Here is a 27861-nt window from a genome sequence, read left to right on the forward strand (position 1 = left end):
TTTGAATTCGAGTCGACAACATTGGGATGCGGTCAAGGGGATTCTCAGGTACTTGAGGGGTACAACCGGATATGACATTATGTTCATTGAACAATAGAGTGATCCGTCAGTGGTAGGGTACGTGGATGCTGACTACGTTGGATACTTGGATGACAGGAGGTCTACCACAGGGTACGTATTTACCCTTGTAGGAAGACCTATTTGTTGGAAGTCTATGGTACAGTCGTTCATTGCTTTATCTACTGCTAAGGTGGAGTACATGGCAATGGCTGAGGTTGCCAAGGAAGCATTGTGGTTTACAGGATTGGTCAAGGAGCTAGGTGTCCAGCAAGGTGGAGTTCGGCTATAGTGTGATAGTCAGAGCGTCATCTACTTGGCGAAGAATCAGGTGTATCATATAAGAAAAAAAAAAAACATTGATGTGTGTTTTCACAAGATCAGGGAACTGATTGCTTCAAATGAACTTTTACTTGAGAAGGTTCACACGTCTGACAATGCAATTGATATGCTGACAAAGTCGGTCACAATAGATAAGTTCAAGCATTGTTTGGACTTGATCAATGTCTCCAGGCGCTAAACGGGAGACAATCCCAATCCATTGTCCCAGGTGGAGCAGCAGTTATGCTTTCGAATTTCTCCTAAGTGGTAAATATTCGCAAAGGTGGATATTGTTGGGGATGTGTCTCATATTTGAGTGGAACGCATGCACCGAGAAAGCATCATGAAGTGAAGAATAAGAGAGAAGTTTGCAGGAAGAAACCATCACTAGTTTGAGCGACGATTTGGTATAACCGTCAAAGATTTCACTGTAACCGTTGAGGTTTCAAGCAGTCTATAAGGAATTGCTCTTGACTTCAAACCATCGATAGTTTAGCTAAAATTGTTAATGGTTACGTTCGGCGCAAGTTACGACTTTTGAATTTGGAGATCACTAGATTGGGGGGATAGGAAGATATTCCTCCGGGGATTGCTACAAGGATGATTTAGATAGGTTCTAAAGTTCCTGTACACTTAGGGTTCGTATTTAATCAATATTTGTAACCTTAGTTGTAAGCTTAACATGGTGATACTAAAAATTCAATTGCTGCTCTCGTGTACGTAGGCACATTGCTGAATCACGTAAATCTTGTGTCTTTGACTATTGCTTTCGTTGATTCTCTTTGTGAGTGATTGCTTGTTTCGTATTGTTCATCACTGAGTGCTTGCATTGCTTGTGTCATGATTATTTTGAGTTTGTCTGAGGTTTTCGCTGCGCACTTGAATCAAAAAAGTAGGTATAAATCAAAGTAGTACTCATCCATATTATTTGTCTCCTCACAATGCCTGCCTTCTCCCAACCACCATCTTTATCTTCTCGTTGTCATTCAAGTTATTGATTTCAATACCTCTAATAGCTCTAAAAGTTATGGATGTTTGCTCAAACAAAGCTTAGATAAAGAGTATGAAAACTTAATTAGTTAAGAGTTATCCATTAAATTTTTTATTTACGCAAAAAATTAATTTTTCCCTTGGGAAGTCATCCTCTCCTTCTCCGAGTTTAAGATTTGCTAGTTTCTCATTCATATTAGTTTTCCATTACTTGATTTATCGTAACATTAAACACTTTTTCCTTTATCAAATCCTTCTTAATATCAGCATGTTCAAGAGAGATAAGCAAAGCTTCTTTATTCACCTATCATTCTTATAAATTAATAGACAATACTCACTTTTAGTTTAATATTGACAACTTAATTAATACAAATAAAATGTATTAACATAACAAATATAATTATTTAACTCACTTTTCTAGCTAGTTTTGGTTGTAAAGAATCATCAAACCTTTCTTGCTCCAACTTGTTTCTTCTCTCAATATGAACTTATTCGATGACAAGCTAATTACACTCAAGTTAATAAGAGGGGGCTCGACTTGAATTCAAATGGCCAATTTTTATAGAAGTGGTGCAAAAGATGGGTGAAATTGACACCGCATAAGCATAATTGAAAAGTAGCAGTATAAGAACATTTAGTTTCATAAATCACAATCCATGACCTATTACAACAACAAACAATAACAAAAAACTAAACTTTAAGTCCGACAATAAGGCGTTAGTTGCATAAATAATTTTTAGCCAACTTACATGATCATATACACTTTCTCTGAAAATTTAAAGGCTATTAAATCATTATTTACTATCTCATTTCATGTTATTTTAGATCTTCACCTACCCTTTCTATTGCCACTAACAATTACGATCTCACTCCTCACTAGTGCACTATTTGATATGCTCAATCCATCTGAATTGTCCCTCTCTTATCTTATTTTCTTTAGGTGTTAAGCCTAACTTATTGCAAATATGCTCATTCATTATTTATCTTCTTTTTTAAAACATTATACAACCCACTCACCCTAATATTCTCATTTCAAAAAATTTTTTTTTTTTTTTTTGATATATTGTTCCTTGCTTGCCCAATATTCTGATCCATATAACATAACTAATCTTATAACTGTCTTATAAAATTTTCTTTCTAACTATAAGAGTATTCTATGATCAAATAAGATGTCCGAAGAACTTCTCCATTTTATTCAACTAACTTTTACTTTATGTATTACATATTTTTTTTTTATTTCTCCTTCAACTTACATAATAAATTATTAATTTCTTGAGCATAAAATTTTAATCTTTTCTTCAATATTCCTCTTTCCATAACTAAAATTACATTTCATATATTCTATCTTATTTCTACTTATCTTGTAACCTCCAAATTATAAAGCTTCTTTCTATAGTTCTAATTTTGGTTTTACTTCATCCCTAATTTCACCAATCAAGACATATCATCTGCAAACAATACACACAACTCATTATGTATACTCCTAGTATGTTCATCCATCATTAATCCAAAAAAAATTAAGGGTTCAAAATCATATCCTTGATGCACACTTATTGTGATTGAAAATTCCCAAGAACAAATTTTTTGCTATGACATGAAATTGTTGACATTGAAGCCCCATTGAATCAAGAATCTAAAAAAATTAATTTTATATATATATATATATATATATTTTATATCAAATGCTGTTAATAATAAAAATTTGTTCAAACACAATTTGAAGGGAAAAAAAAAGAGCAGAAGATAACATCATATATATTTTGTTTTATTTTATTTATTACTTTTCTAGATAATGAGACATGAAAAAAATTTCTTCCATAATTTAGTTTTTTCTAATATTTTATAAATTTCAAACATAACATTACAAAATTGCTCAACAATATCTTCATCTTTCCACTTTGGTTTGTTGAACATAATGCACGACAATATCAAGATCCAGCTGCCCAGAATTAAACTCTTATTGATAGATAAAAGAGGTCAAAGTCATTTAAGAACTTTGAGTAGGTAGAACGAGAATTTCATGCTAGCACATTTAGCTACAAATTGAAATGGGAAATAAATTGTATAAGTACAAATTTAAATAGAAAACATTTTTTTTAAAAGTTAATATAACATTTGGATACATTAAAATAAAATAAAATAAAATTAGACTTGATTTCATCATGTTCTCTATTTAATTTTCATTTAATACCTTTCTTATTCCAATTCCATGAACCAAATATGCACTTAAATCATTTAGCATCTCTCTTCCACGTGCCTCTGGGTCCACATATCCCATCTTATCTCAAATTTGAGGCTATCTCAATTCAACATTACCGCTAACTTGGCAAAATCACCAACTATTTACCTGCAGCCAATCAATTGGTTCCTAATGGGCTCAATTTGGACCTCAAAGCCCAATATATAAAGCCCGCGAAATACTTATCCTTTTAATAAATTAGTTACAATTAATTATATAAAAAATTATTTAAGTACTATCAAGTAAATAAAAATGTGAAGCATTTCCACTCTAATAGAAAAAAATAATTATTCTTAAATTTCATTATAAAAATATCTATATTTCTTTCTTATTACATTACATATTAAATAAAATAATTAGAGATATACAACAAATAACTATTTCATTGATTCTCAAATTTTAAATTACAGACACAATGCCAAAAATTGGGTTCACCAAACTAGGTACAACATTACCAGAAATTATATAGGAAATCAATCTAGCCCTCCACACATCAGCATATCTGCCTCGTAAATTCTAAATATACTGAAAATGAATCGCTTTCTTTATGTTTGTTTGATATTAATGAATATAGGATCAACATGTCACATATTAGTTATATAAAATACAGGCATACAGGACATGTGGAGTAGGTCCCCATACAATTTTCTGTACATTACATGCTCCTCATATAAAATTGACTCTGGCTGGCATAGCAGGTCTCTGGTTTTTGTTGTAAAAATATGGGAAGCACATATGCTCAGCTAGCTATTTAAACGTCAATCACTTGCAGAATTGAACATTCCATTACCTCTTTTCAGAGCTAATCCATGAAATGGAAAGGCAAAACGCAAGAAGTTAAAAACAAATGACATTCTGTCTTTTGCGGGGCAAAAATAATTGGGAGGAATTGCTGAAATATATAGTTGAGAGGGCTCAGCACAGCCCATCCCCATCAATGCAGTCAACACTCGCAGAATCAATTCCTAAATTAACACTTTTTTCCCCTATTTTTCCGAGGTGCTATGGGCCTAACTGCACAAAACCCAGTTAAGTCTGAAATTGAAGAACAATTTTCTCAGCTACTATGTCTAACTTCCTAGGATCTTTGGAGGCATCGTATCCACATGGAATGTACAGTATGAGTATGTAATTGAACTTCACTATAATTTCACTTCACCTTTCTGCTCTTTTTTGCATTCTGCTTCTCCGCATATGCTATGCTTGAATAAAGTACACGTATCAGCCAACTAAATCAGGCCAAGTACTTATATGTGTTCGGATTGTCCTTGTCTCTTTCTAGGTAGTCGCGGGTGATCAAGTCTTCAATACGCTTCTTGATTGCCTTAACATCAGGCTGCAAATCCACATTTCATCAGTCTCATTTCCATCAGTGCTGAGAAATTTCTCATAGAAACAATAATAATCTGACATTATCAGGGAGCTCAACAGAAGTCTTGCATAGATAAAGAGTTCTTGCATAATTTTTTATTTTATTTTATTGAACTAAGAAAACCCAATGATGTAATGCCAAAAGAGTCCCTTCCATTATTTTCATTATTTTTCCATTAGTTAAAGAGAAAAAATTCTATTTTCTATTGAAAATCTAGAAAAAAACCTTTAGACTTCATTTAAAAAATTTACATCTCTTGTTTCAATGGTTAGTCACTCTTCTTGCTTTATTTCAAGGTCCAGTGAATGGTGTCCAACACCTTTTTTTTTTTGCAAAGATGATCACATTTATTTCAGTAAAGTTTTCTCCAACCAAGAAAAACTCTGTTTAGCATTTTTCTACAAGTATCCTAGATAACCCTCTGTACCAGCATGTCACATATTTAGCGGCAGCTGCTTTACCTTGAACATACGACTTAGCTGATCAACACACTCCATGACTAACTGCTGGTGGCCTAAAACTTTCCGGCTCTTCATTATGCGCACAAGTGATGCATCAATAGCATATCGCCTATCTTTGTCCACATCTTCAACTACCTTCTTTCGTTCTTCCACCAGGGGAAGAGGTATCTACAGTTAGGGAGGATAAGAAATTTAATGGAAAAAGTAACAGAATAAGGCAACACAGAATAGAAACACTCTTATGAAACAAAAGTTTAGATAAGAAAATTTCAGACCCTGATTCTCCTCATTCTGTCAGTAAACTTCGAGTTGAATTCAAAGAAGTCAGTTGGAGATATGGCTCTAGTATTCGGCTCCTTGTTAAGAATCTTATACTTGGCACATGAGAGGGAATGCAACACTCTAACCAAGTCATCATGAACCAAGTTTGATTGAGTCATGATTTCTGAATAGCTTAATCTATCTGCAGAATTAAATAGCAAAAGGACGGCAGCCTGAAAACAAAACAACAGAAATTAAGGGTTGAAAAATTAGTCAAAACTTGATCAACCAGTAGAATACAATTTGCATACAAAATTACCTGATAGGTTGTTACAATCAGTTCAATAGTTTTTTGTTCAAACTTGGCATTAATGTTGCAATTGCCCAATGAGCAAATCCATGTAAGTTTTCTATGCTTTGTTTTAGTTTCATAGAATTCTTTGAAAATTTCAATACACCTCACCTGGAAAAAAAAAGTAGAAAATTTTAAGACAACGCCCTTGATGCAAAATTTATGGCAACAGTGGAATTCTTATTTCACTCGTAAGAATATAAATGTAACCATCTCTGCTGGGAGGTTAACATCAGTTGACTTGTAACTTGGCCAGAATCCAGTAGTGAGTACAGTAACGGTCAAATCAATCCCAGGATTCGCAATCCCATCGTTGCCAAGATATTCCTCAAAATTAGCCTGATTTTCTCTTGCCAATGTCAGATCTGTGATCTGGAGATAGAGAGAGAGGTGCACACACCAATAGGAATCTCAATCCCAATTATACATGTAGAGTATGAATAATCTTCGTCAGTATTTAACACAAACTCACCATCCCCTCCATTTTTGAGGTGAACTGGCCACCACATTGTTGTTTCAGCTTGGTCAGAATGCTCCTTTCATGCTCATCATTAGCGCTCCTGTCAAAAAGTAGCCGACGAGCAAGCTTTTTCCTGCCACATGCGAGGCAACACAAAACAGACTGTTGAATTGTATGTGAAAGAAAAAGAGTTGGCAAATGAAAGCAATTGAACATCTGATCTCAAAATTAGACAAACCTGTAGAATTCTGCAAAAAGGTCTTTATCACTAATATATGCAAGCAACTTAACTACCTGAAATCAACAATAGATTTCAACATCAATGTCAGGAATAGTCAAAAAAAAATTAATATGAGAAAAACTAGAGTATACCTTCTCCAGTATTTCTTCAACAGCTTCATCACCCAATTTCTCAATCCCGCCCTTCTTGAGGATACCATCACAAAATGTAGCCAGTAGTTCTGCACTTGAATTGCCAGCAACATTCTTGTTGCAAAATAACTCAAATGCCTCTTTTAAGGACTAGAGAAGAACAAATAAATAAAACTGGTAAAATAATAATGAGGAATTTTTTAAAAAATATATATAATAGAAAAAGGTAGTGTATTACTCTCCAGGACAAACCTTGTGGAAAAGGGTATGATTCATAAAACAGTCATTCACATATGCCATATACTTGTCATGTAGCTCAATAAATTTTCTTATGAGGACCTGAAGGCACACAAGAGTCAGTCTTTTACCTTTGAAGCCACAGCTATGATCCTGATAGTAAAGTTTAAGAGGATTTACCTGTTCCTGCCCACCTACATTCTCTCCCTGTGGAAATATAGAAAGTCAACGTCTCAGTGATCATTAACAAAAAATATACGCATTCTGCAAAACTAGCATGAAATTTACTCTTAAATCTAACATTAGAGAAAACAAGCAGCATGTAGGCAAACCAATTAATCCTATGCCTTTTCCAAAGACATCTCAAAAATGACTTCATGATTTGGTAAGCCAATCTTAAATAATTGGTTTGACCACCCCTGCCGTATGACCACCTCCCTTCGAATAAAGATTGGCAACACATTTGAGGATCTTTACATGGGGGTAGATAGACCATATTAGATGGTCAATCAACCCAACACCACATTGAAAAGCTGTTGAAGAATGTCGCACAAAAATATTTCTCCAGCTTGAAACAAAAACCTTTGACCTCATTTCAAGTGAAGAATATGATGATTCCCAGATCATGGAAAGAGGCCAATTTGGGTAATATTCCCAAAAACATCTTCAATAAATCCACCTCACCACACCTCAAAAATCCTGGAAAATTTCCATAATAAATCCATCAAGTCCCAGAGCTTTCTCTCTCTCTCTCTCCAAGCCAAACACAACCACTCTCACTTCGGCCTCAGAGGGCCTTTCCAACCAAAACAATGAAGCATTAGGAGATGGGACTCCAACCCATACCCTCAACCAAAGGTCCAGAGTATTCTTCCCTCCAAAAGATTAGCAAAAAAAAACAAAAGAAGAAAAAAACCCATAACCTCTTTCTCAATCAACTTAGCATCTCTAATGACTTCCTTAGATTCCAATTCTCTAATTAGATTATGTCTCAAATACCCAATGACCAACCTAAAGAAGAATCATAAGTTGCAATTGCCCTCCCTAACACTATTAAATCTAGTCTTCTGCCTCTAACTCCTGACTTCTTTAAGAAGCCCAGCCTCAAACTCAATTCTCAAAAAATATGCTTAGTAGCTGCACCATGCAACAGCCTCCTTACTTATTCTTCTCTATTCAATACATCAATGTCACCCAAAATGTAGCCTTATAGATCCTTAAATCACCAAAAACTTCAAGATTCCAATACTTCAACACCTTTTTCAGTCTCTGGATTTTTTTTTCATAAACCTAGAGTCCTCCCACCCCAACAAAAACTCCCTCGAGTATCCCTAATCAAGGAACAAAAAAATGGTGATCCATCAACATATTCTCAAAATAAAAAGGGGTTTGACCGCCCCCCTCCAAGACTAACAGGATAGTAAAATGATCAGAACTAGGCCAACATCTCGTGCATAAGACAGTCTCCACTCCCACTGACCAAAAAAACAAGTGTTTTCCAAAGGAAGATGTCTCAACCCACACTCCCTAATAATCCTATCAACATTCTGCATTCTCAAAGCAAGTATAAGACCCCCTTCTTCTATGACAAATATCAAATAACATTGCAATCACCCTCAGCAATCCACCTGGTAGAAGAAAACCCAAAGACCACATAAAAAGCTCACCCCAAAAATAAAAAAGGAGAGTAGGCCCAGTAGAACCATAAACGGATGTAAACCACCATTCTCCCAATAACATCAAGTAAAACAGAAACAGGAGACTCCTGCTAACCATCAACTCTAAGGGAGGGGAAACCAAGTCTCTCACACTCAATACCCCTCTCCCCCCCCTCCCCCCCCCCCCCCCCCCCCCCCCCGCCCCCACAAAAAAAAAAACTACTCCAAAATTGACATTATCGCACTTTGTTTCTTGTAAAAAGACAATGTCAGGGGAATGCCTGCTCAAAACCTCCCTAATTAAACCCCTTTTTTAATATCTCCTAACCCTCTTAACAGTCCAACTAATCAACCCTCATAACTTCACTATTTTCCTGCCCTGCACCCCCTACCCCACCCAACCACATATATTCCCCAAAAATTCAACCAGCAGAAGACATGACAAAGATTTTTGGGCACCATTCATCTGACCCTTTTCTGGATCATATAGAGAGAAGCAATGCAAAGGCTTTTGAAGGGACTGAAAGTTCTCTAGAAGAAGTAAAGTGCAGGTGGCTATATTTTCAGTGTTTTTGGACAAATGTTTCTTTCGAAACTCTGCTAACCCCCTCCTTGATTTTGTAGATACTAGATAGTTTATTCTTTATATAACTTTTCCTCTGCTTGGGCAACTCCCCTTTGCAATCCTTAGTTACGTTTCTGTCTTTATGAACAAAAAAATGTGGAACAAAACTCTATGGTTGATTTATCAACAAAAAAAATGAGAAACAAAACTCTATGGTTGAAGTGCAAAAACCCCTGACAAAGCACACATTTCATTTCCATATTAGCTCAAAGCCTACAACTAATCTTAAGATTCAATTCCATATAAGTCCTTCAATCTAGCTAAATGCGTTTTTAAAAAAATAATAAATAGTTAGCTTTTAATAAGAATTTCTTTCCTTATTCTGTCATATTGGCACCCACTCTGCTGTTGTTGTAAAGTATCTTTTGATACGGAACACCACATACAACCCAAGCTTGACACAGACAACCAATAGGTAAAACAAAAAATGAAAATAATGAGTTAAAAAAGAACTTTCCCTTGATTATACAATTGTACAACTGTAGGCAGAAGACACTAAAAGTTCTATTATTTACCCCCGTAAGACAAAAGTATCAACTGCACAAACAATTAAGTGACAACCGTTTGACAGAAATATGTGCTTTGCGAGTACATATAACAGTGAATGGAAATTTAACAGGAATATAATAAAATAAGAGCCAGGATTAATCGCTTGAAGAAAGATTATCAGTTTATCACACCTGGTTATTTGCAGCATCTTCAGCCTGATTGACCAAGGCAGTGCCCTCAGCTGCAACATGCTGGACCATAAGAATCCAAAGGAAGTGTAAGGAATGAAGAAAAATAGTGTGGATAGGGCTACTTTGATTGAAAAACACCAAAGTAAACAGAAAAACCACTAACCTGTTTAAACATAATAGCAACAGGTTCCAAGCCATGAGGTACTTTATTGTAAAGCCTATACATCCTAGTCAGATCCTCCACCTAACACAACATAAAGCAAAGATGACAGTTTTTCACAATGTATGATCTATTCAAAATTTCTATGCCATTGCATATAATACCTTATCACCCCTAAGCAACGCACGGCAACCAGAATGCTCTTTCTCAAGAAGTAGGGTTGCATGTGCCACCAGCAACTCATTCTGCACTGTCTGCAGAAGACATGAATAGCAGCCAAAAAATGAAAAAAAAAAATTGATATGTTAATTTTTTTTTCTTCTCAAAATATCCAAACGAAAAACTTGAAAATCTTGATTTTTTCCTCGACAGCTCAAAAAGGAGCTAAAAAGGAGAAACCAAATACTTTAACCAGCATTTGCGCCCATTTTAATGATATATCATGTATTTAAATAAAGTTTGTGCATGTCTCTGTGTGCATACATGGAAAATAGGGTTCTCAAAACATTTCTTATTAACCATAAGGCCCTCATTATAATAAACATGATCTAATTTAGGAGCCACTCATCACATGGAACCCAAACTTTTCCCCAAATTTTTTCGATTTTAGTTTCTTATTATATTTATGAATCAGTATAACATATCTAAAGCATCAAAAGATCAACAGAATTTGTCAAATTTTGAAATTTCTACTTCTATTTGTCATTAATACAGTTAAATAACATTTACAAACAAACATTAGGAACATTAAACTTTCTACTTAAAGAGTTGTAATAAACAGCATGTGCATGGTCATACTTTACAGCACACCTTAGGTTATACATGCAACTGCATAATATCAGCACACACAATTTTATTCCTTTTATAGAAAAGAAATTTCACATATAGAGATAAAAGAATAAAAGAGGAGGATAAGAAACCTTCCAAAAAAAATTTTCAAAAATATTAAAATAAAAGAAAACAAAACAGAGACAAGAAATCAAGCTATAACCACCAATCAGAGAAGCCTTAGCCCCCAAAAACATCCAGAAGATAAATCCATAAAGATGCAAAAAATTGATTCCATCTCACATCAAATGAGTAGTTGTGATAATCATGGAAAATGCAAGAATCTCTCAAGCCAAATCACTGATAAATTGCCAAAACTGCACAGCACCATAATCTTCTTGCTCCTTTTTTCCTCCTGAAACCTCTAAAAAAGCCTCCAAAAAGGTTAGGACATGCCCAACACTCTGCCAAATAAACCAAAAGGCTTGTCCAAAAAGACTCCAAGCATCAGCACAGTGAAACACAGGTGAGCATGGGTCTCACCACTAGAAAGCACATTACAGAAATATTGGGAGACAAAGCCTTGTGTAGCCTTCTAGTCTGCAACAGATTGTTGGTTCAACTCTATTATTAAGAATAGTCCCCACACAAAAGCCTTAACCTTAAGACAGACTTAGCTCTCCACAAAAATTCAGCATGAGGGAATGATTTGGATGACCAAATCAAGAACACATGAGCCATCCATAGTTGAAATCCTAAAATACGCTCCATAGGAGGGTCAAAAAGAATCCAGTAAATGAAGGAAAGAAATATCCTCAGCCTCCCTATAATTAAGGTTCCTATGAAGATGAAAATTCCAAGAGACACAATATTCATCATTAACCAGAAATAAGAAATTGGTACATGATAACAACTAGTACTGCAAAACAGAGAAGGGAACTCCACACAAAAGCAATGTCCTCCTACCCAGAGATCTCCCAAAAGCAGACCCGAAAACCATCCCCTATTTTATATTTAATGTGAGGAAACAGAAGTGGTGAGATTTGTGAGAAAAATTTTCGGACTTTCATGAGGAAGTCTATTTCCTTTATTAGCTTCACATCTGTTCCCATGCAAACTAATTTTACTTTCAATAACTTTATGCCAAAGAGTGTTGGTTTCCAAAGGGAAAAGCCATAAGAACTTATCCACAAGAGCAAGTTTTTAGACATAAAATTTCCAAGACCCAAGCATCCATTAAAAACCTCCTATGTCACAAGATGATCCCTCATCTCCCCCACTACAACAAAAGGAAGTCTTTCACAACCCTCTCCAACCAAGCTGCTACAGCTACAAGGACAATCAAAAACCAACAAGAAATAAAGAAGCCCCAAAACCGAATTGAACAAGGATTCTCAGTAAAAGGACTCCCTAAGTCAGTCAAAAGCCATTTCAAAATAACACATCCTGCAAGAGTAGTAGCAATAGTAGAGAACCCATCAAGACTCAAGTTATTCCCCACAGATAGACCTTGGACCGCACCCCTATCCACCAAACTATCAATCAGGCATATGGTCGGGTGGTAAGGACGAGCCTTAGAACATGCTGGTAACCCCAGTAGTCCGGGTTCGATTCCTGCCGCTCACGCTGCACATCCATGATTTACCTCCTACGTGTTGGCTGTGGGCACGGCTGGTGTAGGCAACAAATTAGTCTGCGCAAAAATGTCTGGGATACTATTGCTAATCCAAAAATAAAGAGAAACAAGACAACATGTTACCTTCACTCACCACCCTAGAAGCTTAAAATCAAATCCTAGGTGTTCCATTGACAATTACTGAAGAAAGACACCCACTAAAACCAAATCCTAGGTGTTCCATCTTGACTTGAAAGGCTGAAACCCTTCCTACCTAGAACCACATTACAAGAAAAGGTCAATTCACTATATTATATGTGATGCAGCACAGCATCAAGGGTCTGCAACCAAGGGGGAGATTAAAAGAAATTAAAGAGAGGAAGGAAGGAAGGAGAGAGGATACGCTCACTTTCAGTTCAAATTCATCAATAACCAATTCTAACACACAAAATTACACATATACCCCTAAAACTAGATGAAATGTAAAAACACCCCTGAAATACACAAGCGTTACAATCAAACCCCCAAATGCACATAATCCTATACTAATTAATCTAAACACATAATAAACTATTAACTAAACCCAACAATCCTTGACCCAATTTTTTTTATGAGTCTCCAACAAGGGTCTGCCCATGGTCAGATTTCTTTTTCTGCATCAAATCACCCCCAGTCAGAAAAAATTTGGCCATGAATTTTGAAATGTTGAAAGATCAAAAGTAAGAAGTGAGCTTGGACTTTTTGAAAGCCGGTGCTTGATTGATGAAAGAAACCACGTTCCACTAGCAAGCACCACAGACTTGAATTGAGAATTGGCATCAATGAACATATCAAGAATGACAAACTCAACAATAGGAATGTTTGAAAGAATTTCGAGTCCTTCAAACACATGCATTTCCTTGCTTGTAGTGTCTTCAAGTTGAGTAACTTAGAGACATGATCAATAATCTCAGATTCTTTGTCCTAGTTGGTTGGTAAAACAGGCTTCAAAATGATCTTAATAACATTATAGTGTAAGACATATATGCTCTCCATGTCCTTGAGTCACACTCAAATCATCAAACTTAGAAGAACCAAGGAGTACATAGCCAATATTCATGGGTATGATATCACACCAAACATTGTCAAAATAGTCCCCCATTTTGAGAGGAACCAAACAACTTTCACAAAAATGTAGAGTAGTGTCACCAATCCAAGATATGTCATAAGGCTTTGCATGGAGTTCTGAATGAAGTTGCATACGAGTGACTCCATTTCTAGAAACCACATTCATAGTACATCTTCCATCAATGACGAATCTGCAAACATTCTCTCCATGCTTAAGAAAGGTATGTAATGGATTCATATTAAGTCCAGAGTCTGACAAAAACCATTCATTTTTCCAGTAAGCTGTCATCATGTTGCTAAATTTATTTATATATACTGCAACTATATATCACCAAAAGCCCTCAATACAATTCACCCACAAGCTTGACTCATAATTTCTTAAGAACCTTCTTCAATTCACATGTAGTCTTCATTGTCGTGCTGAAATGAAACAAATTCACTTAGAAAATTCACAAAATGTGGCAATAGAACCTGATTTTTTAAGCTGGCAATGACTATTTCTAGGGTTAATATCACACTTTCTTGCAATATCATGTCCGCAATCAAAATATCATGCTGCAGATCAAAATATAATAAGAAAAAAAAAAGCCCAAATTTCGCAGCTGGAGCAATTTCTCCTGAAACTGGAAAATACAGGAAACTGGCAGGTTTCCCCAGGCATGTCTCCAGTAAGGGCCCTTCAGCAATGAAATTTCATGCCAAGGTTATCAGGGGGTGAGGATTGCAATAGTGATGGTGGTATACAGAAATATCCCAGAATTTAGGGGCTTCACTGGTGATCTGATGATGAAATTTCAGAGGAGAGGACTTCGGGGGATTTGGTATTCATTTGTATGAGTGGTGTTGCAAGATTAAGTCTGGAAACTAAGGTTTCTAAATCAGGGGTAAGACTATAATTTATTTTGAGAAGTTACAGAACAGTGCAAGCACATTGGATTTTGGTTTCTGCAGGATTTTGATGATCGCAAAGGGAAAGTAAAGGGGTGAAATGAACAGAATAAGCGGGAGAAGATTGAGTGAGAGGGAAAGAAAATGAAAGGAGAGAGAGAATTAAACAAAAAAAAAAATGATGAAGGGAGGAAGACAGAACAGAGAAGAAGACAGGATTAAAATCAGAACAGAGAATGAGAGAATAGAACAGGGCCAGAACAGAAACTAGAAATTGGAAGGGACTTAGAGAATAACAGAGAGAGAGAGAGAGAGAGAGAGAGAGAGAGACTAGACATTTAGAATAGAGAAGGGAGGAGGACAGGAAAAACGGGAATGATTGGAAGGAAAATGAGGGGCATAAAATGGAAGAATGGAGATCATGGTTGGGCTCTAATACCAAATGATGCAGGACAGCATCAAGGGTCAGCAGCCAAGGGAGTAGAAGATATTGAAGTGGAAGGAATGGGAAGAGAGGACATACAAGGGGGAATCCTACATTCACTTTCAATTCAATTCACCACCAACTACATGGCTTTCACATGCTATTAAGAAAGCCTCTAACACATGAAACTACGCATATACCCTAAAACTACATGAAATTACGAACACGCCCCTACACAACCATCACAAACAAGCCCTCAAAAATACACATAATTCTACACTAATTAAATTAAACACATAATGAACTATTAACTAAAGTCAACAATACTTGACCCAACTCTTTTGAATGAGTCTCCAACAAGGGTCTGCCCATGGTATGACTTCTTGTCCTACATCAATATGCATTCTCAAAATCTAGCTTCAGCAACCTCATTAGCTACAAGAATAGAATCCAAAATTTGTCTCCTTGCCTACAAACACCAGCTGAGAACTAGATATAGCATTACCTAACACTTCCTTCAATCTATTAGCAAGAACTATAATAATAATCTCTCTTATAGAAAAAGAACAAAGAATATATCAATGTACGTAAAAAATGAGCATACAATATCTTCTTAAGAAAGGGAAAAAAAAAAAACAAAAAAAAAAAAAATTATAGTCAAAACAGCACAGCCTACACAACCTTCTAATTAGTCTGTAAATCTGAAAAGCACACCCCCTTAAAACACTCAAACTACAAAAGCCCAAAGCAAAGCCAAAAATTGAACCGTGTCCCCAAGAAAAATGAAGACAGCTTTTTCTCCATAAAGACACAAGCATTCCTCTGGAACCAAATAACACAAAAAACAGCAAAAATACTGGATGTCCACAAACCCAAACCATCTCCACTCCTACCAAAACTCATATAAATGAAGTAGCCAATAAATCCTCCACCAAATGAGGATACACCCATGACCCAAACATACCAAAAAGCTTATCCCTACCCCTCCAATAAAAAAGGACAGTCAAAAAAGTGATGAGACATTGGTTTGAACTATCAAAACTAAGAGAGTACACATCCCCAGATAAAGCCTTAGAAGGCCTCCTACTCTGCAACAAACCATTGGGGCTAACTTTATTAAGCACAGCCAACCAAATAAAAGCTTTAACCTTCAAGGGAACTTTGGCCTTTCAAATACAACCTGATGGAATTAAATAATAATCTTGCACACACTCATAAGCAAACTTATAGGGTCAAACCTTGATGGAAAAATGCATTTTCAGAATTGAAGAGAGAGGCATGCCATTCATGTTTTCAGGAAGTACCCCATTGCAATAAAATTCCTGCAAGACTTTCAACAAATCATCTTTGACCACATCCTAATACTGCTAAAAAAGATAATATCAAAGCCACGAGGACGAAGCTTTATACCCTTCCATGCCAAAGACAGTCTTCCAAATATCCTCTTCCTCAGACGGCCTCTCAAACCACACCCCTTATCCCAAGAAACAGGATACCAATCAAATCCCTCAACCATAGGCCCAGAACTGACATCCTCCAAATAAATATTCCTAAAAAAACAGTGATTTCTTCTATTACACCAGATCAGTGAGAAATGATCATCCACTAACTTCAAACTCTCTAATCACAATCTTCCTGCCTACCATTATCAATCCTATTTAAACATTAAAAAAATAAAAAATAAATGGCTCGCAATCCCCCTCCTCAGCTTATTTAAAACTAAGCTTCAGCCTTCAACTAATATCTTCTTTCAACAACAATTCCTTCGAATCATTCTTTAAGGGACACCAAATAAAAAATAAATGGCTCGCAATCCCCCTCCTCAGCTTATTTAAAACTAAGCTTCAGCCTTCAACTAATATCTTCTTTCAACAACAATTCCTTCGAATCATTCTTTAAGGGACACCATCCTAATTCCCAACCCTGCCAAGAGCAGCCCCCTAACATCCAGACGATCAATGTCCTCAATCTCCTTTAAAATGGTAGACTTCCTGACCTTGACATCTCCCAACACCTCCACATTCCAACTACTTTAAGCAAGCTTTAAGATGATGTGATTTCTTCATAAACCTAAAGCCGTCCCAACCATCACTTGAACTACTGTTCCAACTCTCCTCAACAGAAGAAAGGAAAGCACAGAGTAAATTATATATTTGCTGCAAAAGGTATTTTTTAGTGCACAAGGCTCTGAATTATTAGATGAGCATTTATGAATCCACAAAGGCATCTTACAAGTCTTCTTACCATATCTTATCAATATTACTTAATGAATTATTCACCGCAAAAGTATTTTTTTAGTGAATATAGATCTGACTTGTTAGATGAGCACTTGTGAATCCATATAATCATATTTTAACCATGTCTACATAGATTTGAAAATTGCACCTAATTGCACCTTGAATAGCAGTGTGTTCCTCAAGACATTTCTTTACAGCAAGAATTCATCTCTAAACAAAACTGGAGACTGATTACTAATAAACTATTAATAGCATAATAACATAAAAAGGCATTCTCAAAAACAGGACAAGTGACAAAGGAAGAAGATTTGTACCACATAAACAATAACCAACCTATGCTAACCTTATTAAATATGTGCAGGTACTTCTTTTTCTCGGTGTATGTGTGCATGAAAAATCGTACATATACAGGCATGCACATTTCATGTGTGTGTTTTATGAACTGACCTCCACTAACTTCTGCTCGGTGCTTGAATGCAAGTAATGAGAAACTCTATCCCTCTCTTTTTTCAAGCATTCCTCAGCCTGCACATAGTCATAAAATGCGTTAAATCGCCAGAATGGTTCATAAAAATTGAGTATCCAACAATTGAGTAACATAATTTACAATGATTTGCCTTAATCATGTATTCGGGACAAGAATCCTCTTCAATCCAATTTGACGCCTTCCGTGAATAATAGGCAGCAGTATCTTTGAGCATGTCAAGTTCAAAATCATTTTCATAGCATTCCATTTGCCCCATTCCAATTTCAACATATACATCTAGAACATTCTTCAACAAAGCTCTATCAATCTGCCCTCCCATACGCTCTTCATCAATCTGCTCCATGAGCATTAGTTAATTAATCAACCATTATTTATATCAACAAATAAAGCTGGATATTTTAAGCATGAACTTACAAGAGCAATCACAGCATCCTTGGCTTTACCATTCAATATCCTGTAAACCTGAAATGGAGAATTTTCTAGCACACTTAAAAACAACCCAGTATTTTAAGTTTTTGCAGGGTTTCATTTGTGGTGGTACAGGGAGGGGGGGCATTAATGTATGGAAGTAATAATTTATCCTAAATTAGATGTAGTATTTTATTTTTCAAACTCAAAACTAAATAACAAGCATGATACAAAATAGAAAAAAACGAACCAGATCACGGAAGCAAGCCAGCCCAACTTCCTTCAGCACAGGAAGTGACCTACGAGCAACGAAGTAACGATCAAGATAATGAAAGAAACGTGACAACCATCTAACCATAACTTTATGATTCGCCCATCTATTCACAAGCTCCCTCAACATATACTCATCATGCTTCTCTTTTAAGGATGGCAATACCTAAGACACAACAAAGAATGTTAAAGAGTAAAATAAAATAAAATTACAATGATTAACATAACATGTGGTAAGCCAAGAGAGAGAGAATGGGAGTCCAATACAATCAATAAATAAATAATTCCATTCATAGGCTTTTGCTAATGAAAGCATTTAAACTTAAAAAAATAAAAAAGTACAACAAACTCTCTTAAATTTTGTCAAAAACCCATAGACCTCCCTTGATACCAAAAATTACAGAGACCTCCCTCAACATTAAGTTATGCCTCCACTTATGACCTTCAGTTACTCCCCTTAACGGCCTAGATCATAGTTACCTTGAATGTGATGCATTTCCAATTGTGGTACATGCGTGGAATAGAGTTGCCACTTAAGAGATACATGATTCTTGGGGGCATAGCCAAAGTCAATATGCCACTTAGGGTCGTGGTAGGCTTGAACCACTTATTTGGGTTAATAAGACAACATACAACATACTATGTCAGGTTGCAGTACATTTTGAATTATTTACTTTAGAAAAAATACAGAATATATAAAAACATCACCGTTATTCTTACTCAATTAACTTGTCTAAATTATAAAGAACAATGACAATTGGTTAGTAAATTAATTTATTTATTCTAATAAAGTAATGAGTTGATTTTTTAATAATAATACCATGCTAAAAAAGCTGTTGGACTCTTTGAACAAGTCAAGATTAAAAAAAATAATAAAATATATAATTAAGAGTTGTCCTCATATAACGTGAAATTTTCAAAACAATTAGGGTGAATGTCAAGGACTGCTAGAATTCCTTCCCCTGCCCTTTCTCTATCACAATAAGTCAATATTTTAAAAATAAAATATATAATTATGAGTTAGTGTTCGAATGATGTGAAACAATGTGAACGTCAAAGACTGTTGGCATTCATTCTTCCCACAAGAGGGTCGGGGGTTAAATTCCTCTCTCTCCACCCACCATTACAGCTGCAGGGAGCTGGAGCCCTCTTCTCTCACCCAGCAGCAGGTAGCCCTTTTCTCACACTATCACCCGCTTCGCAGCAGCAGGGAGCCCTCTCCCCTCACCGTTCAAGCCTTTGTATCAGCAGTTTTGTGGCAACAATTTCACGTTCTACCATCTCCTTGTCCTACAGTTCTATCATTCAAGGTTCCAGCACAAGTCGAACTTGAACTGCAACAAATGTTTGCAATTTGTTTTTACTGTTTGTTTTGAGATTTCCAAATATTTTTTGTACCATTCTCATTTGAAAATGGTAAACATATCCAGGTCGCCAATTTTGGCAATTTGGATGACCCCATTTGATCCAGTACACCATTAACGCTTGAATTGGTATGTCCAATCTGGATCGTGATTCCAGAGGGAAGCAACCCAGGTAACTATGGGTTGGACAGTATGTGTGATGGGGAATGTCAAGAGGTCACATATGAGCAAGATTGAGACATTTGGAGATGTTTGTGTTTAACTTATGTGTACACGTTGATATTTGGATTTAAGTATGCAATTTTCATCATTTAGGAATTTTCTATTATGTTTCATTAATTAAGGGATTCCTTGTGATTGTTTCTTTAATTGGTGTTAAATTATCACTTTACCTAAAAGCTTAAAATGTTATATTGTGGGCCGACAATGTAACCCATTGCGAGTGGAGAGATAAACAAACAATAAACAACACCATTACAGTAAGATGATTTTTAACAAACAAATAATAAACATGGTCGAACCAAGGACCTAAAGATGCCAAAAAAAATTTTAGCCCCTTCAGACAATTATTAATATTTAGATCAAGGGATAGATTAACATGCAGGTCAATCAAACAACTAACTGATGTGTGTGTGTAAAGAAAGAAAGAAGATAACCAACTACTAAGAGAACCAGAATCCTCAAAGAACGAACAACAAAAGAAAAAACAAAGAACAAAAAACATAACAAAATCTAAATAAGGGAGCTCCTTTCCAAACCTTGTCCATCATAATCAATAGAACAGTGCAAATTCGCTCACTCACACTGACCCTTTTTCACTTTATTTTTACCACCATCAGATCTAAGTTCTTTCCGTCAGGATCAGGGAGCTCCAAGCCCATCTTGTCCATTAATTATTAAGCCTCTACATCCTTCCCATGAACCTCCACAACACAAAAGACTGAGGTGGGCAAAATAGCATCCCAAATCTGCTGCATCAACTGCTGCTCTTAATCCATTCCATCATTATCAAAAATTGGAATACCTTCTAAGCCTTCAAGCGGTGTAGCTGGCACATGATAAAATATATCACCCACAAATTCATAAGAACCTGAAACATAACTGTATTGTTCACAAACCTCATCCAGTAGTAAACAGCCAACATAAGCAAATTGAGTATCAAACTCACTTTCATTATCAAATACATTCGCCCATTTATTATTTTCTTTAACACGATTTCCCTCACCAACCTTCTTGGCTGAGCCAATCTTTAAAGCAATCTGATTTTTTTCAATACAAAAACTACCATAAGAATTTCTTTCTAAAATCTTACTTACCCTCACATAAGGAGCAATCCGATTACCAACAGATAGTTTCTTTTCTCTAACCCCTTATGCATTGCTGCATAACAAGAAAAAACCTTGGAAGCCTCAGCCTTTTCGTACACCTTAGTACCTTACCACCTTCCAGAGACTTATCTCCCCCATAGGTTCCCGCATTACATCCCTTGCTATCAGTTCCATGTCTGTAATTGGTCCTTCAACATCTATTAACTCCAACTGTTAGCCCAGAATCTGATTCTCCAGCAGCTTTCATGAGATATCACCACGAACTCCTCTAAGAAGGACTTGCCAGACACCCACACAGCACAGACACTTCTATTTCGCACTTCACTTAATTACTCAATGAAGCCTTATGACATCCTTTTCTGTTGGAAAACAGACACTGAACCACATACTCTTGTCTCCTTCTCCTTTACAACCCTGCTGTCAAGCTGGACACAGAAAGCCCTCAACTTCCTTCCCCTTTTGTTTATCCTAACCCTCTCTTCCCCTTTGTCAGCCACTTCACAACTTGTAGCCACTTGAGGAGAAAATTGGACCTCACTAAGTCCTGCTCAAATTATTTCCTGAGCAGCATCCCTGTTAAGCACTTGGACTCCAGCAAGACAAAAACTGTCTGCTGGCCCCACTGAGAACATAAACCCATAATACCCTTACAACCTAATAAGTGGCCCAAGCCCAATATTAGTGTCAAACAGGCCGGCACACTCCACCAACATTCAACCCAGCCCGTCATAACCCTAGCCGCCTCTGCAGCAGGTTCTGCACTCCTCATCTAAAATTCCTTACTCTCAAGCACAGTACAAAGCTTATCCACCTCACAGAAAACATTATTCTTTTCCACTATTACCAAATACCACATCACTCAAAATTGAGCTGTCTTCTGTAACTCTGCATGTGACCCTCTATTATCAGGAGAAATCACCATAGCTAGCTGTTGGAATCCATTCACAAATCCTCCCCAAGCAGATCATTTTGACCCACCAGGTACAAACACTGACTACCATTCCCATTCATCACGATCCTTGCACCAAAAGCTTCCACCTCTGCGTAAGTCTTATCACCAACCAGTGAAATACCCCTCCCCCCCCCCCAGCTGATCCAACACTTCAAGAACACTTCCCTAATCATCTGAAAACTGACAAAGCCTATCAGAAAATCACTTCTCTGTGCCACCAAAGAGATCCTCATCCAACGACTATGTAGTTGATTTTGTTCAAGAACACAAAGAAATTCCCTTCCCCATTTTATCAACTCTCAGACCAAAACCTTCAATCTGAACAGATCCAGCCTTTTTTGTTTCAACAACTAACAGACAACTACAGAAATTACAGCAAACTCAATTTCACACTTCCAGAAGCATATAAAAAGATGGATTGAAGAATAAATAATACAAGTGCATCTTTACGCTCCCTAGAAAAGGCAAGCATATGTGAGGGTGTTACACCCCAAATGTGATGGTAAGTTCAAGCCACAGAAACAGTGCTCCAATGTGGAGGTGAGGCATAAATCATGCCCTCTCCTAACCCCCGTATGGCATGGGAACCTTGTGCTCCAGCTGTTTGTGTTATCTACACATTCCCTAAAAACCATATAACCAAAGAGTAAAAGCTTAATAGGATGTTCATAAACAAATAAGCCCACCAACTAAGAGAGATATTGTCTAAATCAACTAAAATATTCATTTTTGTTCTGTTATCAAGAAAAATATGTCCTCATTCATTTAAAGTTGCACACCTCTTTCTTAGTATGATCTCAATCACCATTTCCGCCCCTTTTGCTAATTCTCTCATCATGATTGGTTCTTTTATTTTTCCATTTTTTAAAGCAAAGGAAATTTTTATTTGGATAGGAAGGGCATAATATTAACTAGAGGAAGACAAAAAAGTCCTCAGAACCAAAATAGAAAAACAAAATCATAGAAGAGAAATCAAGAAAACTAAGACAACATAGTTAGAAAGCTTTATTCTCACCCTTCTCATTATAATATATGAAGCATATCAATTTTCCTACTCTCTTTGACATATCTTCTTACAACTGCCACAATCCAGTCTCACTTCTTGAGCTCCTGGAGCAATCAAACTGAGGCCCATCTCATCGTGTAAATCTTGAGGTTCAATATCCTTCTTGTTATCCTCCCAACTCTTTTTTCAATTTATATGCATTATCCTCCCAACTCTGGCAACATAGAGTTGGTAAAAGTCTATCCCCTTGCTCCTCCCAGCCTACGCACTTCCAACGTTAAAATTATTCCCTTAATCATCAAGAAAAGGAAACCTTTCCAAATCTAACTTTGGGGTCTTCGACACATGACTAACCCTATCCAAAGACAAACCCAAATTATGGCTACACTGTGTGCAAATGTCATCCAACAATAAGCCCTCATCGCACCCAAAAACACTGTCAAACTCACTCTCCTCATCAACTCAAAGCCCTATTTTTCATTCTCGATGTACTTCAATTTATAAACTGTATCCACAAACCTAAAAGCTCCCACCACCATTCCTTCAATGTATTTTTGTGAGCAACTGCAAACTTTGAATTTGCAATTCAAATACATGACACATTAATCCCAGGCTGAATTGTCTTCATTGGAGCAGCCTATTTCTCAGACCAGGAATGTAAAGCATCTATTTAGATTTGGGGAAGCTTTTGAGAACCATCATTAACCTTTAAGGGGTGTTGTGCTTGAGTTGTGCTGCTGGATTCCTGGGATGTAGTGTCTGGAGTGTTGGAGCCCGCATTGGGGAACTCACGGGAATCCTACATGGCATGCATCCTAGAAATGCAGCATGCCCCAAAACATGAGAATTTAATATGCACCATTCTCTTGGGTAATCTTTGGGATCCAACTTCATGGAACAATAATATCCCTACCATCACTGCTTGGATGAAATTGCCTCAACTTGTTCACTAATGATAAAGATAATAACAGTTCTCTTATTGCTATTACTACTACTGGAAGTAATATACTGATTATTTTTATTTACTACTAATAATAATATTATTATTACCATAGGTATCTGATATTATAATTATTATTATTGGTGCTTTAAAGGGGTATGTATTTTGGATTTACAGTGTGACTGGATGGCTGTGTTATTTCTTGTTTTCTACTTTTTGTTCTATTTTCTTCTTTGGAGGATTTCTTATGCCCCATCTGTCCTTCATTGATGAAATCTCTTCTTTTCTATCAAAAAATATTTATACTATTAAAAATTTCTGTTTTCATTATTATGGTTACTAAAAACTACTAGTTTATTATTTTCATCATAATAACTACTATATCTTTTAATTATTATGATTCAATAATTATTGTTAATGTTGCAGTTGTTATTGCTATTATGTGTTTATTTATCTAAAAATTTATTTATTTATTTTTATTATCATATATTACTACAAAAATAAAAATTATTACAACTATTATAAGAACTACAAGAATGTACATAATATTATTATTAAAAGGGTCTTTTGGTAATATTATAGAACAAATTGGTATTCCCAGGAATCCTGATAACTGAACCAAACAAAAAATATTCCGATGAGACTGCAATCCTATTCTTGGGCATAAAATACCAAGAAAGCCATAACACGAGAATATTTAGGATAATTCTGAACCAAAAAACCCCTTAGTCTACCACTCTATCCTCCTCGACAAGATCCACCTAAACTTATGTCTCTCTACACATGCAGCCTCATCGAAGAGGAGAAGACCCCCCCTCCATTGTTGGGCCAACAAACTGCTGCTTAGCAACCCATACCTAGTATCTCTTGGGCTGACCCAAACTTAACTTTGATAATGGGGTGCACTAGAAGCACACCCATCAAGCCTTGGCCTATAGATTCAAACATTCCACCTAATTGAACTTGGGCTGTAGAATAACAATTTTGAGCTGGTCATTTAGAAGATACTCATAGGGATGGGTCCAACAGAATAATTGGACCTAGTCACTCTGGCAAACTCTAGCCACAACTTCATCTTCTTGCCAGAAAACACTAGTCAACCCTCTGGCACACCACAACCATCATTCCATCTCCACAGCTAAACACCATTGTTCCACCAAGGTACACCATCACCTACACTTTTAACATTTTTACTTCATTCCACCTATCCATCCCGATATTCATTTCATCCTTGGAACTAACCTCAATCAAATATTTCAAATCACAACAGAAATCAAAACATCAACTAAAACTCTCAACCTATTCTCACAAACCCCCAAGGATGAAAATGTAGTAGCCCTTCCTTTTCAAACTCAAACCAACGACCAAAAACTTAGCAGTTTCAGTATTCCTAGGCTCCACACAATAATATAATCTTCCAAGCTTCTTTAACAAACAAAGTGCTCCAATCTACCAAAACTAAAGATTTGCAAATCCATCTCACCACTGATTAGGAAACCCTAACCCACTGACTCCACCTGTAATTCTTCTTTAACACATGCACCAAACCCCTAGCTAATGCATACACCAATCACAAATCAACTGTTGGATGGATTTCTGAAAATCCTCTACATTGTGCCTAGAGAAAGATGGTGAGAGAGCCAAAAAAGAAGCACCATCAAGCCATTTTTTATATTTGTTAAATCAATACCAGCTTTATACTTTTCTATAAGTACACATGCATGGTTACACATACCCAACACCAAAGTAAGATGCAAACATCCGCACAAACTCCCAAGAGCAGTCAAATAATTTATCTTCATTGACATAAGATATAAACACCCAAGATGTGTGTTCATTCAAATCATGGTCAGATCGCAGCAAAGTAAATGTTGTTGATGTCTCAAGAAAATAAGCAATCGTTTTGATTTGATGCAGCAGTTTATACATGTTCACAAGGATTAATCATAAATGCAGATTCATGAAAACAAGCACATTTAAAGTGCTTATGATTCCATGACATGAAGAGCAAGGCTACCCACCATTGCAACAAGGTATTCTTCAAATGCCTCCCGATATTTGTCATAAAGCTGCTGAGAATAATCATGGGGAGCCTTTTGGGTGCACATGTTATAGATAGTTCTAAACTTAAAATTAAGGAAAGATTAACCCAGTGCGACTAAGAAATGAACAGAATGCAAACAAGTAAGCAAGTAGGATCGAATAGTGTTACCTAGAATTTACTCTTTCGGTGTGTGTGTGTGTGTGTGCACATGGCAAAAAGAGGAGGAATGAAGAAGAGAGAGTTAAAGGGAGAAACAGATTGATTTTTCAAACAAAAACAGAAGTAGGATACGTGTAGAGCATCATGTAATCTTCTGAGTTGAACTGGGGCTCTGGGAGTCCTTCTAGAATGTTCTTCAGCTTTGTTATTCCCTTCTGCATATGTTCCCAGCCTTGCTCTAACTCAATAACCTTGCACTCAGACATTGTCCTAATGCTGTTCCCAGAAATTCTCCAATTATAATCTGAAAAATTACAATGCAAGCCATGGAAAACAAATATTAGAACTAAAATCCAGCTTGTGCTCCATACACTATGGACACTAAGTTAAATTTTTGAAGATAACGCAGAAAAGTGTAATTCATATACTGCTTCATTCAAATAAATAAATAAATAAATAAATTTTTGAATCGAAGGCTGTCCAATGTCCATTGCTCTCCGCCTTAAAAATACTAACTCCACTCAACATTGCCTAATACAACAGTTTTGGCTCAGTAAAGATCCGTTTCTTGTCAGTTGAAGCTATCCAGGCTCCCAGCATAGACAATATACATTGTTTTACTTTTATTTTTTCTTTCGTCGTCTTTCTCTACGTTTATCTTCCGTTAATTATTGTAGTTGTTCTTGTTGTTGATGGTGGTAATTTTCCCTCTTATATGAAAATTAGCATAACTTTTCTTCGTCTGATGATGATGTTGGTCAAAGAATCGAAATCACAACTACCAATATCGAAATTGGCAAGCAACTCGAACACAACGAACTAAAAAAATGCCGCAAATAGCATCGCTGTTCCAAATAACAGAACCACGAAGCAAATCTTACATATCAAAAATAGTCTAGATAAGTAAATAAAATTGAAACCAACAAAAAGAAAAACCCCCACAAATCTATTCATCACGATGCCCGCACAACGAGAGGAATATATCGACGGAGTGCGGACTAAACGCACAACTGAGGACCGTTAGGGAACATAATACCTTCGCTTCAGGAGCTGTATAAACCCTAACCCTAGAAATCGCAGAGGAAAATCTCACAGAAGACGGAGGGTAGAAAGAGAAGGCAGAAGTGAGAAGACTGGGTAAGGATGCCAATTTAAAAAGAGAGAAAACAGGCAGTGTAGAGCCCAAAGAAGTCTTCTTACCAGAGGAGAGCACGCAAAGCCATGTTTGGCACGCTGTTGCGCGGTATGAGTGTAGGGCCCTGTTTGGCCTGTATATTTTCCTCTCTGCACTTTGAAAAGGATAGAATTTACCTGAATACATGTCACCCACTCCGGAGCAGTTATAAAGTCACATGATTGGCATAGAAAAACTCACAATCCTATTAAATTTTCTATAACTCATTTTGAGTATTCAAGTTTATATTAAAAAATAAAATGACTCCGTTTGGAATGTCTTAAAAATAAGTACTTTTTTAAGAATATATTCTTATGAGTATTTGTGCCAATAAGTAGTGTTTGATTTATACTTAAATAACAATTTTTTCAAAAAAAAAAAAAATTTCTATACTATTTTTTCTTAGAAAAATAAGTAATTTTTTTATAAAAAAAATTGAAAAAAA

The 27861-nt window shown here is 36.2% G+C and overlaps 1 protein-coding gene across 3 annotated transcripts; it reads right to left on the reverse strand.

Moving 5' to 3' along the window:
• Window positions 1-4130: 4130 nt before the first annotated feature.
• On the reverse strand, window positions 4131-27548 carry LOC131155689 (cullin-1). 3 transcript variants are annotated; one of them, XM_058108996.1, is made up of 20 exons: window positions 27443-27548; window positions 26375-26546; window positions 26061-26160; window positions 18430-18615; window positions 18186-18233; window positions 17902-18105; window positions 17732-17809; window positions 10410-10499; window positions 10249-10329; window positions 10086-10145; window positions 7303-7329; window positions 7138-7224; window positions 6886-7035; window positions 6752-6807; window positions 6526-6646; window positions 6264-6425; window positions 6021-6164; window positions 5716-5934; window positions 5441-5608; window positions 4131-4943 (listed from the first exon to the last, which is right to left on the reverse strand). In XM_058108996.1, the coding sequence occupies exons 2-20, from the start codon at window positions 26506-26508 to the stop codon at window positions 4842-4844; spliced, it is 2217 nt and encodes a 738-aa protein (XP_057964979.1). In that variant the 5' UTR covers window positions 26509-26546; window positions 27443-27548; the 3' UTR covers window positions 4131-4841. The 3 variants fall into 3 exon arrangements, with proteins under 3 accessions (XP_057964979.1, XP_057964980.1, XP_057964981.1); XM_058108997.1 differs by having other exon boundaries at window positions 27279-27503; XM_058108998.1 differs by lacking the exon at window positions 27443-27548 and adding an exon at window positions 27185-27426.
• Window positions 27549-27861: the final 313 nt, after the last annotated feature.

Source organism: Malania oleifera, chromosome 5 (assembly GCF_029873635.1).
Source record: "Malania oleifera isolate guangnan ecotype guangnan chromosome 5, ASM2987363v1, whole genome shotgun sequence".
Taxonomy (NCBI): Eukaryota; Viridiplantae; Streptophyta; class Magnoliopsida; order Santalales; family Ximeniaceae; genus Malania; species Malania oleifera.